Genomic DNA, 13,318 nt, shown 5'->3' on the forward strand with positions numbered 1-13,318 from the left:
GCAGGACCCAAACAAAAGGAAACAATGCCCTACGCAAGGGCTAGGAGGAGGAAGGGAGAGTCTCATGAATTCACACAAAAATTCAAACATAAAAGAGAAAGAACAAAGAACTTGCTGAAACTTTTTAAGATTATGTGCATGTTTCTTTAATTTCAGAGAAAGGTCAAAAATCAACAACTTGTACATTTCCATATAACAAATGCATAACCAAATTTCAAATATCCTGTGTGTTTACATTGCTTTCCTTGGCATGAGTATTTTGGGAGGGGCCAGAGATCTTAATTCAGGTGCAGAACTAGGAAAAAGAGTGTTCATCTTGTGCATCAGGATATCGGACCTTGACGGAATCTCATTCAGAAGAAACTGTTGAACAATGGGTTTCTTAAACCACTCCATGACAGCATCTCCCGGTGCCCTCAGCACCACTTTGCTAACCTCGAATGGAGATTCCACCGAGTTCAATATCTGTGCAACCACTATCTTCAAAGTCGGTCCTGTGACCAATTTAATGCGTCTTGGGATGACACCATAATATAACATTCGTTTTCTGAACCTATGGAGAGTATGCACAACTGCTATCAGAGCAGCTCCAACTGATAAGTTCCTGACGTCCAGGGACCAAGCAATTTGCTGATCAAATACTATTGCCTTTGGGAAAAGCTTATTCTCGTAGGCAACTTTCCAAACACACCGGGCTCGATTTATCTGCCCCATAAGAACAAGGTAGTTGAGAAGAACATTAACAAAGTACTTAGCAGGTCCCTCTTCCAACTCATAATCAATACCTTGGAAAAATTCCCTCACAAAAGATAACACTGGTTGTTTCCTCTGTTCTGGGCCCGTGAAGAGTCCACACATAAAAGCATGTGCCTTGTGTCTTGTGGCACCAAGTATTGACATCAAATGCCTCTCATGCTCTTCTTCCTGGCATCTTACGAGATAGGCTAGAATGGATGTGTAAAGTATGAGGTCGACTTTTGCAGCAGAATTCACATACGTTTCTAAGAGAGGCTTTGCTGACTCATACAAACCACTCTTCATACATGACTCGAACAACTGTCTGATTATAAAATTATTTGTTCTAATCCCTGATGAGCCCATGAACCGCAACCACCGCAAGGCTACATCAACAGAACCCTCCTTGATATACACCATCAAAACATCGCTAGCGCTCACATCAACAGAATAACCCATCGTCTTCATCTCAAGCAAAATCTTGGCAGCCACGTCCACAAGCTTCTTATTAGCCAAAAGCATCAAAAGGGATGTGTAAGTACTTAGACCTGGTCTTAAACCTGCATTGGTCATTGAGTTATACAGCTTCATAGCAGAATCTACTTGTCCAGAGGCAGCATGCATTTCCAATAGACACGAATATGTCGAAGGAGTGGGTAAAAATCCAGCCTTCTCCATATCGATAAAGGTAGACATTGCAATATCAAGTTTCCCTGATTTTGCATGGGACTCGACAATCATTGTGTATAACCCAAAGTTAGGCTTAAAGCCCGCTTTCTTCATCTCATCCCAAAGTCTAAGGGCAGCATCTAATTTCCCAGCCTTTACATATGACTCAATCATAGAAACATACATGGGAGCAGATGGCCTGAAACCATAGCCCTGCATTTCCATGTATAACTTCATCGACGTGTCCAACCGCCCAGCTTTTCCCATTGAATCAACAAGCGATGCAAAGACATTAAAGCTGGGTTTAAAGTTCCTCCCTTTCATTTCTTGGAAGAGCTTAAATGCAGCATCAAGGCGGCCTGACTTTGCCAAGTTTGGTACCATCAACTCATAGGTTGATCCATCTAATGAGCAGCTTGCAGCTTGCATGGTCTCATATATCTCAAATGCCTTATAAGGTAAACCCTTATTCAAAAACAGCAATATAAGTGAATTATATGTCTGAGTATCAACTTCGAAACCTGAATCTTGAATCTTCTTAAAGCAACAAAATGCCACCTCCATTTTATCTGCTTTAGCCAAGAACTGAATGACACGGTTATATGCACCCGATGACAAAACCCCACTACTACCAGAATCCTGCACCATTTCATCAAACAATGACTGGATTCCATCAAAGTCCTTGCTTTGGTTTAGGCCATCAAACAACACCACATAACACTCATCACTCGGCAAATACCATGACTGCCTCTTAGCCCATCGAAACAAACTCAAAGCCCCATCACCATCTTTAATAACCTTCAACGCTTGAGTAATGTGAGTCATCTTTGGTACAAATTGGAGTTTGTCCAATTGGGTCTCCAATTCAGGCCCCCATTTCCACCTCTTTACAACCTCAACAATTTTCGCAATGGCAGAGGCATTCAACATTGGCTTTTTCAACCCGCCCACCATCACATGGTCATCGAGCCCTGGCTCAACCGATCTTATACCTTTCCCCGTGTAAATAACACTCCCTGATTCATCCAAATACTCAATCTCGTCAATCCACTCATCACTCTTCTTCCCAGAACAGTACTTTCTGATCAAACCAGGGCCTAAAGAAACCGGCTTTTCAACCAAATTCGTACCTGAAAAACCAGAGCTCTCCACAAAATTGGGTTTTGCCGGTACAGATAATCTATGAGAAATCGAACTGAAACCCGTTATAGAGCTCCATAACCTGAAACTTCCTCCATAACTATGGAGTTCATTTGCACACAGATTGGGGTACGGTGAACTGGATCTATGAAACGCAGAGCTCACTGTAGGGTTTTTGGTGAGTCTAGAAATACTTACAGGGCAGAGCTTCCTCCTATAAAACATTGAGTTTTGGGTATGCAGAACTATGATTTGGGGATAAAATTAGGGTTTATGGAGGTTGAATGTGTTACCTGATTGCTGGAAAGATGCCCTCTTTGGAGCGGAGCTTAAACCCTAGCTTTCAATGTGCAGCTGCAGCAGACTGAAGTGTCAATGGGCAGGCAGCGTTGGGGGGTTTACCGTACTGTGCTGCAAATACCCGAAAGAAAGTTCCCTTTTTTAATTGCATTTTGCACCCTGTGATTTGGGATAGTTAGCAATTTGGTCCCCATCTTTTTAAACTGACAAAATCAACCCTGCAGTTGTAAGATATTACATTAGTGCCTCCGCGGTTAATTTTTTTTCAACAGACTATATATCTACATTGGGATGAGCTTAATCTCGTTAATAATAATGTGGTTCAAATTCGTCTTTGGTGAAAATCGAATATAAAACCTCTTACTTACAAGTAAAGAAAAATATCACTAAACCGTGATACTAAATAACACCCTCTTGGTATTAAATTGTAGCTATTATCCTTTGATCTGGAAATGGGTGAAATGGTTTTACTTACATCAAAGTTGGATTTGTGTGGCGTGGCAGTGTGGGTCATTTTCATCACTTTATATATTTTGATAATTTGAGTTTTTAGATGATAAAAGTTCTCATTTATTCTCTTTAATGCAGATGTAACTTCTCATAATATAAATGAGTTTAATGAGTGTCACGTTACAAAATAGCAGTTTATTTAACAGTTCAATGGACTAGAATTTACAATAGTGTAACACTTTGTAACTTTAAGAGTGGTCATTGCCAATTTTTAAAAGATTGAGATCAAACCGTTGGTAACTCTATGAAATGAGAAAAAAATATATAAAAACTGTATATATGTAATAAACTAAATTAATTTAAAAGAATAATTCATCTGAAAAATACATAAAAATATGTTTGTAATCCCATTGCCTTAAAAAATTACGGCCATAATTACATATTTTATTTCTTTGCTCACACTCATCATTTTGGAAATAAGTAAATATTTGATTTATAAAGCTGCTGTGAGAATAAGCGGCTGTGCTGTGAGAATAAGCGGCTGTGAAATAAAGCCAGTAGAGTGTTTGGTAAACTTTTTTGTGAAAGTGCTTTTGGAAAAAAAATCAGGATGATAGTGTGTCTTTTCATTAAAGGAGCACTGTAGCTCCGTGTGCTTTGAAAAAACTGGCTTTTTTTCAAAGCAGCAAATAGCAGCTTCAGCTTTTCCTTTGATTTTCAGCTTATTCTCACAGCAGCTTCCAAAATAAGCCTTTTTTTTTCAGTTTACCAAACACAAAAATGACCCTCAGCTTTTTATCACAGTGGTTTTTTTTAAAATCACCTCAATCCCAAACGGGGCCTCTGTCTTCTGCAATTTGATGGCATGTAAGAGTCTACTAATAGGCCTTGATACGAAGAACTTCAGCCAAAAAACGAATACGCTCTTAATAACTTGAGTTACAAGTTAAGCATCGATTAGTTACACTTTTAGATTTGGTACGAGGACGGAAGCAAAGCAGGCTAAAAAGAACATGGAGAGGAGTTTGCTTCTAAAATCTCAGGAGTCTGACGAGGCTGCCTTTTGGTTCATGTTCTCGATCTACGAGTTCCCTTTTCCATGTTTAAGGAATAAGACATTGCCTAGATTAGTTTCTTAATTTGTCAGGAGAGGATTAGAGCACTAATCACCCTTCAATATTATATAGAGATCAAAGAGATTAAGTATATTAGTCCTTGGTGGGGACTGGGGGCAAGGTGTTGAGAATAACCCATTGAAGCAATTTGTGTTAAAGGCATTTTATGTTCCAGAATCAAACCTGCAAAATGTACTTTTAACCAAATATGTACAAACTATCTGAACAAAGCAAATCCGAGCCGGTATGCAAACAGAACAAAATTGATTGAAACAAGTATTCTTTTGATGCAAAGTGATATTGGGGCCGGGGATTGAACGCAAGAGCTCGAATGCAGAGTAAACGCTTTTAATCGCTTAAGCTACGAAACCTCATACTGTATAACAAACATTCTTAGACATTAAACAACCAGTTCTTCATTTGAATAATGCATATCCACCTTGTACCTTGTACCTTAGTATGGTTTTCCCCACTGTGAGAGAGAGAGAGAGAGAGAGAGAGAGCTTTGAGTAGAAAGGAAGCAACAGAAAAGGGCCGAAAAAACCACGCTTTTGATTTTTTTCCAAGATCAAGCAAAGCATATATTCCAGTTTTTCTGCTTGCAAAAAAATAATATTAGCGAGGAGGCAAAAGGCAGATGTTGTACACGCAGAATAGTTCACATTCCTACAAAATACACCTTCTCTTAGAGCCCTTTTTTGTAACCCCTCAATGACACATATCCAAGCAAAGTGACTGAAAGTTGGACTGCTAGAGAATCAATCTTCATAGCCACTTGGCTCCCATTGCCCCTTCTTTTGGACAATTCTAGGGAGCTCCAAGCCTGCTTCATCTGCCCGTTCTTTATATATGTAAAACCTCCTTCTCTTCATCCCTTCCTGCTTCCCGTCTTCGAGTTTTCTGGGAGTTGGAGCAAAAGGAGAAGACACGAAGAAGAAGCTGCAGATTCGACTGGAGTTTCAGGTTCCGTTGCAAGTCATGGAAACGACTAGAAATCACACAAGATTTTTCATTCCTTTTCTCTATCTGACTCTAGTTGCAACTGTTTCCTTCACTCAATGTGGTAAGTCTCTCTTCCTTCAATGATTTATATACTAAACCTCGCTTTCAGAGAAGCATGGATGTATCATCTACCTCTTGCCATATCTCTCGTCACGTGACCAGATCGAGTAATGAAAGATACAGCAAGAGGCGATGAATTTTAAGTTCGTTGACAAGTCTATATGTTTTGGCAGAGGCAATCAGATCAATAAGATTTTTAAAAGGCACTCTTCCAGGTCCAACAAAGCACAGCAACTTGTTTCTTAGTGCTGCAAACAAATTGAACTTGATCAACCGCATTAACTTTCCATTGGAGGGATCAAAGGACATCCAACCCTACGGTGTGGATTCACCATTCACATTGCCACCTTACGATTCATTACCTCCAATTTCCTTGCCTGAAAACACACCTCCATACTATACAACTCCGCCCAATACCCCAGAAACTCCCCCTACAACTGTCCCAACACCTTTTGTGTTATCACCACCAGCTATCCTTCCTATCCAAATCCCACCTCCAAGCCCAACAAGCATTCTCCCAGGCCCACCAGAATCCATCTCCACCCCTAATCTGCCCGGTACTGTCCCGAGCCCAACGGGCTTTGTACCTACTCCCACTATCTACATCCCAAGCCCACCTTACTTCGAGCCCAGCCCGCCCGGTCTTGTTCCAAACCCGCCTTCTTTTGGGTTTCAACCAAGCCCGCCTGTTTTCCTACCTCCCATTGTGTTCCCTCCGCCCACTACGCTGCCGAGTCCAAGACGAGGCCCTACAGCGCCTTTGTGGTGCGTGGCTAAGCCGTCTGTGCCCGACCCCATCATTCAAGAAGCTATGAATTATGCTTGTGGGTCGGGAGCGGATTGCGCTTCCATCCAGCCCAATGGGCCGTGTTTCAATCCAGATTCATTGTTGGCCCATGCCTCCTACGCCTTCAATAGTTACTGGCAAAGGACTAGGGTTGCTGGTGGCACTTGTTCATTTGGAGGAACTGCCATACTAGTTACTATTGATCCAAGTAAGAGAGTACATATTTCCGTAACTTCACTAACACTAAATTCTTGTTTTCATAAACTGATTCGTTATTTTGGTGATGTCTTTACAGGTTACGATGGATGTCGGTTTGACTATTATTGAGATCAAAAGAGACTCGATTGCAATCGTCTTTTCTTTCATTTTCTTTTCTTTTCAATTGATCGACACGAAAGGTACAAAATTTCGGTACATGTAACTCTAATCGGAACAGAAATTTTGTAATTAAAATGTAGATTACTTATCTTCAGTTATGAATTATAGATTTCAATAAAATTTTTATGTTACATATTGTAGTGTTTTATCTTTTGTGCAAACTTTGTTAGGTTCAAGGGCAATGACTCGACAGAACATATCATGATTAATTTGCTTTTGCTAAATTGCCCTTCACTTAAATTAGAGGCTCACTTTTATGCCTTTGATTTGTCAACCATTAAAGTTGGAATAATAAAACAAATAAACTTTACGCAACGAAATAGTAATAAAAAAGAAAAGGTCCAATGAATAATATTTGATAAGGTGAAATCAAAACACATGAAATAAGATAAAGTCGGTTTAGTGGTGTATTTAGGAATCGTATCTCATAAGTTTTTAATGCATAGTTAAAAACTTTTTTAAGACAAAAACAGTTTTATCAATGACGAATTTATTCGAGCACTTAGCATGCTTGTTGATATTTGAGTATAACTTATTTTCATTTTCCGATTAGACATTTCATCGAATACTCGGTGATCATTATCTTGCTTGTCTAGTAAGTATCAATACGGCTGGGTGTCATGCACCCGCCCACACCCAACTTATAAATTTGGACGTTTCCCTCCATATTTACCCACCTCACCCACTAGTCGCAAAAACCCTGAACCCGCCGCCTTCCTCCCCCTCCATCGTAACCACCGCAATGTCCGCCTCAATCTTCGAAGACGGCTTCTCCTCCGAGCGCCTCTTCAACCAGGGCTACTCCTACACCTACGATGACGTCATCTTCCTCCCTCACTATATCGACTTCCCCACCGACTCCGTCCATCTAGCCTCCAACCTCAGCCGCCGCGTCCCTCTCTCGATCCCCTGCGTCTCGTCCCCGATGGACACCGTCACGGAGTCCCACATGGCCATCTCCATGGCCGCACTCGGCGGCATTGGCATCATCCACTCCAACTCGACTTCGTCCGAGCAAGCGCACATGGTCTGGTCCGTCAAGTCCCGCCGGGTCCCGCTTCTTTCCAATCCCGTATTCAAATCCCCAAGCGATCGAATCCAATCCGACGACGTTTTCGACGCTGCCAATCCCTACATCCTGGTTACCGAGAGTGGTAGCCCCAGTTCGAAGCTTTTGGGGTACGTGGCTGGTAAGGATTGGGTGAAGTTGGGGGACAAGGAGGTGAAGATATACGATTACATGGTGAACTGTACGGACTTCACGGTGCCATGGAGTTACGATTTGGGGGCGATTGGGGAGTACATGGAGCAGAAAAAGCGAGATGTGGTGGCGACTGTGAAGGACAATGAGGTTGTGGATGTGGTGGCGAAGGAGGAGGTGGAGAGGATTAAGGGGTACCCCAAATTGGGGGTTGGGACGGTGGGGCCCGACGGGACATGGCGTGTCGGGGCGGCGATTGGGACTAGGGAGTCGGATAAGGAGAGATTGGAGGAGTTGGTGAAGGCAGGGATTGATGTAGTGGTGTTGGATAGCTCTCAAGGGAACTCCATTTATCAGATTGAGATGATAAAGTATGTGAAGAAAATGTACTCGAATTTGGATGTAGTTGGCGGGAATGTGGTGACGGTGAGTCAGGCGCAGAATTTGATTCAGGCTGGTGTTGATGGGTTGAGGGTTGGAATGGGATCTGGCTCAATTTGTACCACTCAAGAGGTCTGCGCCGTCGGCCGCGGACAGGTATAAAATGCCTTCTTTTTGTTGACTTGTTTGTTTTTGTGATTGATGCTTTAGGTTATGTTATCATTGGTGGTGTCTAAATTAAGGCTTGTTAGAATGTGGAGAGTGTTGAAAGTTATGATATTTGTAGTGATTGGTTTGATTGGTTAAATTGCTTAAATTCTTAGTGTGTGATAAATGTTTGAGTAAGGATTTGTTTAATCACTGACAGTGTGCCTACTTAACAATCATTGTTTTGATGGGTGCTTTACTCTCTTGTTATCAGATACTTGGAAACATAGAACTTAGAAAACAAAGGTTTTGACTTTACCTTCTGGTATCAACAACCATGTAGTCGATTAACATGGTGTAATTTGTATTAATACATTTCAAAAAGTGGTGTGCCTGTGATTGCTGATGGTGGAATTTCCAATTCTGTATCAGGCAACTGCTGTTTACAAGGTTGCATCTATCGCTTCACAAAGTGGTGTGCCTGTGATTGCTGATGGTGGAATTTCCAATTCTGGACACATTGTGAAGGCCTTGGTCCTAGGGGCTTCTACTGTCATGATGGGAAGCTTCTTAGCTGGGAGCACTGAGGCTCCCGGGGCTTTTGTGTATCAGGTATGTCTGGGATTTACTCATGTTTTTATTGCTAGAACAGAGATACTGCTCATACCATCAGATATAAAATTTACTTTCACACTTCATCTCTCTTATTTGAGTGTGTACTTCAATATTTCTTTTATGACTTTTTGAGTGGTTTAAGGAGTTTATTAGGCAGATTTACAAATACTGAATTACAGCTCTGGTTGGTAAAGAAACATACCTAGAAGATGTGTGTTTCTTAAGTTTGTTAGACATCCTGAATTATTTCTCATCCTTTTCGGACTGCATCAATATTGTTTGACGTATCAGTTATACTTCATTGATGTGTTATGGTTTGCTATCAATCTTTAATGCTTTTACATCATTAAGAATGCCATTTGTTTGTTTGTATGGACTCTCTTCCTGATGACCAGAACTTAATAAGTTTGAAAGCCTACATATACAGTCGGGGGTTTTGGACTCCTTTGGGTTAGCCCAAGTGGTGAGAGTAAGTGACAAGATGAGTTAGGATTAGGCTTGGTAAGGGTTCGTTCCCTGAAACTGTGATTGGATTTTTCACGGATGCATCTCCAAGCTAAACTTATGGGGTCCTGTATTGGGCATAGTATTTCATTTCTGTGTGTTTCTTTTTTAAAGGTTATTATCTTGTTAAGCAATTGATTAAATTTTCTTAATTTTATATATATGTGTGTGTGTGTGTGTGTGTGTATTGTGCATAATTGCACTGGATTTTCAGCATACTTGTCTTTTACAAGCAACATGATGTTTGTTATTTCTGTGTCATTGTTGATTAGCTTTCAGCATGCTTAACCTGTACTAAGGAAACATGTGATATGGTGATTTCATGTTTTCTATTAGAATGGTTGCCGAGTAAAAAAATATCGAGGCATGGGATCTCTTGAAGCAATGACAAAAGGGAGTGATCAGAGGTACTTGGGGGATACAGCTAAACTGAAAATTGCACAGGGGGTGGTTGGGGCAGTTGCAGACAAAGGTTCTGTTTTGAAGTTCATACCATACACAATGCAAGCTGTAAAACAAGGCTTCCAAGATCTTGGTGCTTCCTCACTGGAGTCTGCTCATGACCTCTTAAAATCAAGCATTTTAAGGCTAGAGGTAAGTAGACCATTTTGCATACGTTGTTGTGTTATTCATGTCATCATTATTAAGGATATCATTTTAGTTCTGTGCCTTAAATTAGAATTGATGTTGATGCCAATGCTTCTTTCAATAACTTACTCTTTCGTAGTCCGTTCCATTATCTGTTGTATTCTGGTTCGTCAGTCTCAAGTTAAAGAAGTGTAAGGGATAGCCCACTCCATGATTACCTTGTAATTGCTTTGGGACCTGAGATGTTACGACGGTCGTATGAAGAACTAATATGGTTTCTCAATCAGTTGACAATGTATTTACTATATATGCAGGTAAGAACAGGAGCAGCACAAGTAGAAGGTGGAGTTCATGGTCTGGTTTCGTACGAGAAGAAATCGTTTTGATGGTTATATCTTTTCAGTTTTTCTCATTCCTGATGGTGACTGCTGTCTCGGGGAATTGGGAACTCTACCAGCTTTTCCATTCTGCAACCAATATCACCAATTTAGCATGAGTAAAAACTGTGCGACTCGAAATTAGTACATGATATTAATCTTTGAACTTTTTTCAGTGTTTGGTAGTTAATTGAGTATTTCTCGTGTCATAAAATCAGTGGAGTAAAAAAAAAAAAAAAATTATTTCCTCCGCGTATACGATAACATATAGATTACCGTTTAAATAGCTGGTACTTTGACAAATAATGTGTGAAGCATGCATTAGTAATGAGTTAGTTGAGGGTTTGAAGATTCAAAGTATGACATTGACAGGCTCCTTAATGAGACTTATTTTCTTCGATGCTTAATTACATAATACATTGACAGGTAGTGATCACTTTGGAATGGACATTTCGAAATTGAAAACCTCATATATATAATAATTTGATGAAATTTGGTTTTGCCACAATTTCATCAAAACATGATTTACAGTTGTATTATCTCGAAGTTATGTTTATGGAAGACTAAAGTTTGTCATAAAATGATAAGGGTAGTATGGATGACTTAATGGGCATGCAGAAACCTTGACCAATGCTGAAATCTTATATATATTGGCGCAAGTAGTTTCATAGTAACAAAATGTGTTGAGCCCTTGCATGTGGCGTGTGTTCGAATTTTGTCAGTGACTAATCTAACAACTAATCTAACAAAATCTATCATTTGACAAAAAAAAAAAAAATCTTTTATATATTGGCAGGCATAAGCATTAAAGCATAGCATACTTGTGGTTACTAATCGAATTAGAGTAATATTAGAAAGACTAAATTTTGTAGATTAAATTTAAAAACTAAGTAATGTGTCATCAATAATAAAAAAACAAAACGTTAATCAACACTTAATTAATAATTTAATTATTAACTTTTATGCCATTTAATTTACAAAATTTAGTATACAAATTTGATTTTCCTAATAACAAGGTTATAGGGGGCATTCCTCACATCCTCAGATATGTCAACACGCTTGGAATTTTTTATGGAAATAACCTAATACGTTGATTAATTTACTTTGACTACACTATAACAAATTTAAATTTCGCCATGAAACTAACCAACAACAAATCGATCCAGTAGTCCAAATTTGACATGCAAAATTTAATAAAATTCCCGATGTAGAACATTCTTCACATCCTCAAAGTGCATGCATTATTAATATTACTGGTCAGTTGGGTTGGGAAGATTGAGAGTATGACAAACTCCTATTTTCGGGTCCAATCTGACCTTTTCTTCCATGCTTAATTATATATAGCAGGCAGGTCTACCTCGCTATATGGGCATGAGTCATTGAGAAAGTGATCACTTAGGAGAGAGATTTTTCAAGATGTCCAGAATACAAGTGATATACCACGTATTATTATACAAGTGATGAGATACTTGTGTTAAAAAAATTTAAAAAATAAAACTTCTATGCACTTACATGATATCATGTGGTGTACCACTCATATTCCGGATATTTTGAAAAATTTCTCCACCTTGGTCGTTCGACACTGAAACCTCATAACAAGAAATTTCTTTTTTTTTTCTTCACTTGAGCCAAAATTTCATTAACTCGCAACTTTGACATTTTTATTATAAAATTATTGTGTGACAAAAATACGATATGTACTCTACCACTAAACAAACCACTACGTACGAGTCCCGTTATGTATATACGTGACTCGCATACTATAATGAAGCTCATTGAGAGAGTATGTCAATTTTGATTGCTTATTATCTATTTGTAAGGAACTTAATTAGAATTCTCATTCTCATCAATGATAAATCCATAAAAACTTTGATATATTCTTTGAGAGTAATGGCTTTGTTCTATTCATGGTGCTACCGTAGAAAATACTTTATTTGAAGATGGTGATGGTGCAAATACATTCCGTGCTTTTAACCCAACTCAAGCTGAAGAAACTTATTCAATGGTCACCGTTTTGGTCCCAAATCTATGGGGTTGCTTTTTCCAATAGACGTTGGTTACATACATTAGTATGGAACATTTTCTTTTCCAAGTGAAATCCCCTAGTATATGAAAGAGTGAAAATGTGCTTTTGTTGTTGTGGAATAAGAAGACTTCATATCTTAATGCATGTATTTAATTTATTCAGATGGAGTATTAGAACGAAAAAATCCATTAGATAATGAACTATTGGTTCTAAGCCATCTTTGGCGATGAATTAACAATTCGAAGTACCTTTCTTGTGTATTCTTGATAAACCCGACAGCCAACCCAACAACAATAACAGAAGCGGCAGAAATCAGTGGATTCATGTTAAATTCCTTGCACCCCCCACAAAAAAAAGAAATCAACTTTTAAAATCACATTTGCAAATTATGTGATGTGTCACTAATAGGAAATAAGCACGTTAATTAATACTTAAGTTTTTGTTCAAATAAAAATTAGTACTTTTTTTTTTTGAATTGGAAGCGATATATTCATTAATCAAACTCATAAAGAGTTACATAAATCTTGGAAAAGAAGCTCCTGAATAAGGATAGGAGGCTCCTCAAACCAAACTAAATTATTGCCAATAGACAAAGCAAACTTTGCAAGATGGTGTGCAACACCATTACATAAGCGAGAGACATGGAAAAAGCTCACCATAGAGAAAGTTGATGCCAACTGTAGTACATCATCCGCTATCATACTAATCGCCGATGAGTTTGAATGAGTCCGAGTCCGATTAAGATTGGTAATGGCCTTCATGCAGTCGCTCTCTACCACGATCGGTTGGAAAAACCTTGCTGCTGAGCCATCTGCAAGCCAAGCCTAACCGCATACAGCTCTA

The 13,318-nt window shown here is 39.2% G+C and overlaps 3 protein-coding genes across 3 annotated transcripts; 2 read left to right on the plus strand and 1 right to left on the minus strand.

Moving 5' to 3' along the window:
* Window positions 1–111: 111 nt before the first annotated feature.
* Window positions 112–2,953, minus strand: LOC126624596 (pentatricopeptide repeat-containing protein At1g79490, mitochondrial-like). The gene has a single exon (XM_050293670.1). The coding sequence runs from the start codon at window positions 2,767–2,769 to the stop codon at window positions 232–234; it is 2,538 nt and encodes an 845-aa protein (XP_050149627.1). The 5' UTR covers window positions 2,770–2,953; the 3' UTR covers window positions 112–231.
* Window positions 2,954–5,106: 2,153 nt separating this feature from the next.
* LOC126624605 (extensin-like) lies at window positions 5,107–6,750 on the plus strand. The gene is made up of 3 exons (XM_050293683.1): window positions 5,107–5,472; window positions 5,645–6,466; window positions 6,554–6,750. The coding sequence occupies exons 1-3, from the start codon at window positions 5,388–5,390 to the stop codon at window positions 6,583–6,585; spliced, it is 939 nt and encodes a 312-aa protein (XP_050149640.1). The 5' UTR covers window positions 5,107–5,387; the 3' UTR covers window positions 6,586–6,750.
* Window positions 6,751–7,214: 464 nt separating this feature from the next.
* On the plus strand, window positions 7,215–10,624 carry LOC126624598 (inosine-5'-monophosphate dehydrogenase 2-like). Its single transcript, XM_050293673.1, has 4 exons — window positions 7,215–8,374; window positions 8,798–8,977; window positions 9,821–10,078; window positions 10,387–10,624. The coding sequence occupies exons 1-4, from the start codon at window positions 7,379–7,381 to the stop codon at window positions 10,456–10,458; spliced, it is 1,506 nt and encodes a 501-aa protein (XP_050149630.1). The 5' UTR covers window positions 7,215–7,378; the 3' UTR covers window positions 10,459–10,624.
* Window positions 10,625–13,318: the final 2,694 nt, after the last annotated feature.

Source organism: Malus sylvestris, chromosome 5, assembly GCF_916048215.2.
Source record: "Malus sylvestris chromosome 5, drMalSylv7.2, whole genome shotgun sequence".
Taxonomy (NCBI): domain Eukaryota; kingdom Viridiplantae; phylum Streptophyta; class Magnoliopsida; order Rosales; family Rosaceae; genus Malus; species Malus sylvestris.

What these genes read in the sequence shown, in the direction of transcription:
- LOC126624605 (XM_050293683.1), top strand. Translation starts at nt 5,388, where the DNA reads ATGGAAACGACTAGAAATCACACAAGATTTTTCATTCCTTTTCTCTAT. An exon ending in TGTTTCCTTCACTCAATGTG is followed by an intron (nt 5,473 to 5,644) that starts GTAAGTCTCTCT and finishes ATGTTTTGGCAG; the next exon opens with AGGCAATCAGATCAATAAGA. An exon ending in ACTAGTTACTATTGATCCAA is followed by an intron (nt 6,467 to 6,553) that starts GTAAGAGAGTAC and finishes ATGTCTTTACAG; the next exon opens with GTTACGATGGATGTCGGTTT.
- LOC126624596 (XM_050293670.1), bottom strand. Translation starts at nt 2,769, where the DNA reads ATGTTTTATAGGAGGAAGCTCTGCCCTGTAAGTATTTCTAGACTCACC.
- LOC126624598 (XM_050293673.1), top strand. Translation starts at nt 7,379, where the DNA reads ATGTCCGCCTCAATCTTCGAAGACGGCTTCTCCTCCGAGCGCCTCTTC. An exon ending in GCGCCGTCGGCCGCGGACAG is followed by an intron (nt 8,375 to 8,797) that starts GTATAAAATGCC and finishes ATTCTGTATCAG; the next exon opens with GCAACTGCTGTTTACAAGGT. An exon ending in CCGGGGCTTTTGTGTATCAG is followed by an intron (nt 8,978 to 9,820) that starts GTATGTCTGGGA and finishes GTTTTCTATTAG; the next exon opens with AATGGTTGCCGAGTAAAAAA.